General features: G+C 36.1%; 1 protein-coding gene across 2 annotated transcripts in view; it reads left to right on the top strand.

The window, feature by feature from the left end:
* The window catches only part of UBR5 (ubiquitin protein ligase E3 component n-recognin 5), a 70,465-nt gene that overhangs the window by 42,786 nt on the left and 21,679 nt on the right, over positions 1-6,000 (top strand). For both annotated transcript variants that reach the window (XM_014965362.1, XM_014965361.1), the window contains exons 26-36: positions 72-169; positions 1,031-1,179; positions 1,612-1,703; positions 2,639-2,785; positions 2,881-2,999; positions 3,084-3,210; positions 3,312-3,441; positions 3,653-3,813; positions 4,345-4,584; positions 4,807-4,930; positions 5,661-5,772. In XM_014965362.1, the coding sequence (XP_014820848.1) occupies positions 72-169; positions 1,031-1,179; positions 1,612-1,703; positions 2,639-2,785; positions 2,881-2,999; positions 3,084-3,210; positions 3,312-3,441; positions 3,653-3,813; positions 4,345-4,584; positions 4,807-4,930; positions 5,661-5,772 (1,499 nt within the window). The remainder of the gene's footprint in view (positions 1-71; positions 170-1,030; positions 1,180-1,611; positions 1,704-2,638; positions 2,786-2,880; positions 3,000-3,083; positions 3,211-3,311; positions 3,442-3,652; positions 3,814-4,344; positions 4,585-4,806; positions 4,931-5,660; positions 5,773-6,000) is intronic.

Genomic DNA, 6,000 nt, shown 5'->3' with positions numbered 1-6,000 from the left:
AAACAAAAAAAAAAAAAAATCAAAAATCAGTGTGTTTTTAACTTGTCTGTTGTTCTGGTTTTTTTCCCTAGGGATGCAAGAGGGATGACACCGTTTATGTCAGCAGTTAGTGGCCGGGCGTATCCTGCTGCAATTACAATTCTAGAAACTGCACAGAAAATTGCTAAAGGTACACCGGTTTCAGTAATTATTAGCGTGTGGTTTCCTTCTAAACTTTGGCATGTGTGCAGATTCATTATTAACAGTGCTTTTCTTGGTGAAATTGCACGTGCTTGAGCAGCTGGTGATGGTGGTAAACACATCTTTCCAAAACACTGTATATTGCTGCATGTTTTGGAAATCTTGCTATCTTTTGTAGTGCATACATTAAAATAGATTTCTATGACTGTTACTGCTTTTGTGTTCTTTGTAGTCTTTTCAGCATTTCATTGCTTTACAAACACCAATGGATTAAGGTACTGTTTCTCTGTAGCACAAAGGTATCACCTGGAACATCTGTCTTTGAATTGGGAAAAAGCCAATATGCTAAAGCAGTATGCCAAGCTGTATCCTATTCCTGAAACAACTTCTGTACAAACACATGTTTTTTGATTCCTTTTCGATGTTGATATTTAATTGTTTAAGAGAAATGCATGAAGTTGTACTTAAGGAGAAACTTCAGCAGTTTAGAACTGTGGTATGACAAGGGCTGTAGGTCTGTGTGTTTCTTATAAGAATATTACCCGTAAGTTATTTTTTAATCCTTCAGAATTGTGATCCACTGAATTGATTAGAATTAGAATTTAAAACTGGGGAAGAGCTGGTGGTTGTATTTTTCAGTCAGGAATTTGCAGCAGCTTCTATAAGAAATACCTTTAATGTGACAAGCAGAAAGGTTTCTCAAAAAACTGTGACAAGGGACTTTATTCAAACTTCTAAATCCATATGGGATTTTGTAATGGCAAACATCTGTCATGTATGGGTTCTGTTGGTGGGGTTTGGTTATTTTTGGAGGGTTGTTTTTAACACTGGTATCCTATTGTTCTTTTAGCTGAAGCAACTTCCAGTGAAAAAGAAGATGATGTGTTTATGGGAATGGTTTGTCCTTCTGGTACAAATCCAGATGACTCTCCTTTGTATGTTTTGTGTTGTAATGATACGTGCAGTTTTACGTGGACTGGTGCAGAACATATTAACCAAGTAAGGCTTTTTTTATTTCTTCTTTTTAAGTAAATAGGAATGCGTTTCGGCCATGGATTCTGTTGGTCTACTAATCTAATTTTTAAATTATTAAAGGTGCATTGTTTTAATTACTGTAACTTTTAAGTCTGGTACAGTTATTGCCTCCCCTAATTGCTTTGTATTCTCCAAGCTGTCTGTGTTGGTCAGAATATGGCTATTTATGGGTGTGGCTTTTCCCCTCTGGCTAGCTTGGGCAAAAATTTTGATGTAAACAGCTCTTTGAAAACACTGAATATTGTAATTAACAATAAAGTTTCGTTTTCTAGAATTCACATACTTCTGAAGGCATCAGTTTGAACAAATGCAATTTTATTGTAATCTGAAATGCTGTAAGATTGCAAGTGTTGTAGGGAGAGAACCATGCATAATATTTTTGGTAATTTTTCTTAGGATATATTTGAATGCCGAACATGTGGCCTACTGGAATCTCTTTGTTGTTGCACAGAATGTGCAAGGGTCTGTCACAAAGGACATGACTGCAAGTGAGTATTGTGTTCTGTTTCTTATAATTAAATCAGTATTTTGTTGTTTCATTTATTTACTGGTAGTTAATATGTTTTTTTCCTTGATTGAGGTGTTTCGATATTACAGAACAGAAGATCAATAAAATATTTAAAATATCTTATTTTCCTTCTGCTCTATAAGATCTATTTTATGGGTCGGAATTGAAGGGGTAACCTGAAGCAGTCTTTTACTATTTTCACTTTGTAGACTTTGGAGCGAGTGAGTAATTCTAACACCCTCAAAGTGCTTAATATTCTAAGAATAATACATCTAAATAGTACTAGGTTTTCATTTTGTGTGTCTCTAATGAATCCTGATGTCAGATCATTCTTGTAAATGTTCAGGAAGAAGTGTAGCTTATTAATCTCTAAGATCAACTTTGTTAAAGGGAAGGGCGAGTGAGCAGTTAAAGGAATAGTCACGATGTTTCCGATGAACTTGGCCAAAGCTTTGAAACTGCAGGTGTTTTGTGCCACTGTTACAGGGTGTAAATGTTTACAGCATTAATATCCTAGGTATAATAAGCTCACAGATACAATTACAAAGGTATTCTCAGCGTTGTAAGAATTACTGAGATTTTACCACATCATGAGGTCTTCCATTAACTGTCTTGGCTGGAGGCTATTTTGGGGAAGAATAAGTGGTCTCAGATGAGTATTACTAAGGCACTATGAAAAGCTCTGTAGTGAAACTGCCCTCTTAAAATGAGTGTAGGAAGCAAGAATAGCAAATGTCAAGTGTTGCCACATACAAACTCTGCATTTCTCTTTTAAGTTAAGTTTTGGCATCTTGCTACTATAATAAAAAACTCTAACAAGAATCTTAATGTGTACACTAACGCCCTCAGCCTCTGTAGAAAATATTTAATATATTACTGAAGAGTGTTGCAACTCACTTTTTCTATTTCTTGCAGGCTCAAACGCACATCTCCAACAGCCTACTGTGATTGCTGGGAAAAGTGCAAGTGTAAAACACTAATTGCTGGACAAAAATCTGCTCGCCTTGATCTCCTCTACCGCCTGCTTACCACCACCAATCTTGTTACCATGCCAAATAGCAGGCAAGTTCATATTTGCAATGGCTGGGGCAGAATAATTTTTATTATTTTTAAATATGTGGTATATAATATCTCCACTAATCAATTTTTCATTACAGGGGAGAACATCTGCTGCTGTTTTTAGTACAGACAGTTGCTAGGCAAACTGTGGAACACTGCCAGTACAGACCACCTAGAATTAGGGAAGATCGCAATCGTAAAACTGCAAATCCTGAAGGTAAGACCTGTTTCAGTGAAATAAATTGCAGATTTCATATTTCACTACTGTTATCTTACATATTTATTTTTTTTGTCTCTTTAGATTCCGATATGCCTGATCATGATTTAGAACCTCCTCGTTTTGCCCAGCTTGCTTTGGAACGTGTTTTGCAGGACTGGAATGCACTGAAGTCCATGATCATGTTTGGCTCCCAGGAAAATAAAGACCCGTGTGTATTTACACATAGCTGTCAATATAAAGTTTGATCTGATATTTTGAGACCTGCTGACTTATATAAAATTTATTTCCTGTCTTTTTCTTTTTTCCAAGTCTTAGTGCAAGCAGTAGGATAGGTCATCTTCTGCCTGAAGAACAAGTTTACCTTAATCAGCAAAGTGGAACTATTCGCCTCGACTGTTTTACACACTGCCTTATTGTCAAGTGTACAGCAGACATTTTGGTAAGTGCTCTGAGCCTTGTTTTACATTAGATTTTCTGAATAATGGGATATTATTCAGGTGATATGCCTGGACACTAATTTGAAATTTGAAAATAGCTTCAAGTTAGTTTTGTTTTTGTGAATTTATACTGTCCCTTTGAATCCTAATCTGTAATGTTTCATGCTTCTAAATTATACATCATTGTTGGGTTGTAATGACCTGTTTCTGCAGCTCTTAGATACTTTGCTGGGTACTCTGGTAAAGGAATTACAGAACAAGTATACGCCAGGACGCAGAGAAGAAGCTATTGCTGTTACAATGAGATTCCTGCGTTCTGTGGCAAGAGTGTTTGTCATTCTTAGTGTGGAAATGGCTTCCTCCAAAAAGAAAAAGTAAGTGGTGGGGGTTGTGTTCATTGTGGTGGTGGTGGGTTTTTTTTAATTTAAATTTTTATTCTTTTCTTAAATGAATTGATACAAATCAACAATAGGCAGAAGCAGTGGAATTAATTTGCCATCTGTAGGCAGAATAATGTGGAACGGTGCAAACCTCAAGAATGCACAATAGGTGCTGGGATGTTATGTAGCTTTTTAATACAACGCTTGTTAAACTTACGTGTTCATATTGAACCTTTCAGTTTAAAATGTTAGGATTTTTGGAAGTAGGATTTTTTTAATGTCTAAAATTACAATCTGTGGTTGTTTGTTAGTAATCGATTTAAGTATCCAACCATCGTCTTAAATTATTGAATGATAAATGTTTTTAACTGACTTGAATAGCTGTGTGTATAGTTATTATACACACACATATGTACGTATCTGTTAAAGAGAACTGTCTTGAGTTTTTGAAAAAAAATATTGATAACACTTCGGAAAAAAAAGACATATTTCACCTTTATTTTTTCTGTGTTTTTTTTTCCCTAGCAATTTTATTCCACAGCCAATTGGAAAATGTAAACGTGTATTCCAGGCGTTATTGCCTTACGCTGTTGAAGAGTTGTGCAATGTAGCAGAATCTCTCATTATTCCAGTCAGGATGGGAATTGCACGTCCTACAGCACCCTTTACTCTTGCTAGCACAAGTATAGATGCCATGCAGGGAAGTGAAGAACTGTTTTCTGTGGAGCCTCTGCCACCCAGACCGTCATCTGACCAGTCCAGCAGGTAAAAGTCACTAAAGCTCACTATTTGTTCTTATCAAACAGTAAAGGTGGTTTTGGTTTGGGTTTTTATTAGTTTTTCATTAACAGAAATGTGGTGAGGCTTCTTATTCTGGCCAAACATTGTGGAAGTACTTTCTTACTGACAGGTTTCTACAGTGATGTAAGTTCATAATGACATTGCGAGGTCTAAATCTATTTTTTGGGGGTTTGTTTGTTTTTAAAGTTCTAGTCAATCTCAGTCATCCTACATCATAAGGAATCCTCAGCAAAGACGAATCAGCCAGTCACAACCAGTTCGTGGCAGGGATGAAGAGCAAGATGATATTGTTTCAGCAGATGTGGAAGAGGTCGGTCCTCTTTTTTTTTTTTTTCTTTCTCTTTTTTTCTTCTTGATACGGCAACTAATGCATTAGTGCATGCTTTAATGTCTGAACTGGAAATCAATGGATCAAGACCTCTGATTTGTGTGGTACTTTATGAAGTGCTGCTGTGCCCTAAGCATTTTATTTTAACAGAGCTTTGTATTCATTATTTTGTATTTCTCCATATTTAGTCATTTCAGAGTATGCAAAGCATTTTTCAGAATTACAGTATGATATAGAATACTAATAAATATATCTGTCGTTTCCTTTATATATAAACTTATGCTATATTATAACTCCCTGCTAAAAAACTTTTAAAGTCTTTCAGCACATGGTTACTATTACATAGGCTCTATTGGAGAATTAGAGGGCCTTTTAACAGGATGGTAGCTCTTCAATATTTAGAAACTAATTGTAGGGTTTATAGTCAGTTTTACCCTTCCAGCACTAAAATCTATGTCCAAGGCTGTGTTTCATTTGTGGTCCAGACCTGATTTTTTTTTTCCACGACAATGTGGACTGTATAACCACGTACAACTACTGTGACTCAAAGTTCATTTTCTGTTCACATCAATTCAATTGTGAGGTCATCTTTCTTAAATGTGTTTTTTGTTCATTAGTTTTTAAATAAAATTTTGCACTGAGATTTTGGAAATACATATATTATCTCAGATGTGGAAGATATTCTAGCATAAAATTGCAATGCTCTTTCCAGGTTGAAGTGGTTGAGGGCGTAGCTGGTGAAGAAGACCATCACGATGAACAGGAAGAACATGGTGAAGAAAATGCTGAAGCAGAAGGGCAGCATGACGAGCACGATGAAGATGGTAGGTGTGATGTACATCATGCGCATTACTGCTTGGGTGAGCAAACTGTATCAAAACCAAAAGGCATCTCTGGACTCACCAGTGATAGTGATTTGGGAGACTCGCATGAGTAGAACGAATTCAAGGGTTTCAGACTATGCATCTTACAAAAGGAGATGAGTAAAATTATAGATAATTTGTAGTAGGCAAGCACATGTACATTTTTATTTACCTCTTTCTGCATGAGGA

The sequence above is a fragment of the Calidris pugnax genome, unplaced genomic scaffold (genome assembly GCF_001431845.1).
Source record: "Calidris pugnax isolate Ruff unplaced genomic scaffold, ASM143184v1 scaffold41, whole genome shotgun sequence".
In the NCBI taxonomy this organism is placed as follows: domain Eukaryota; kingdom Metazoa; phylum Chordata; class Aves; order Charadriiformes; family Scolopacidae; genus Calidris; species Calidris pugnax.
Note: the sequence above shows the minus strand (reverse complement) of the source record. Positions and strands in the feature narration are given on the sequence as shown.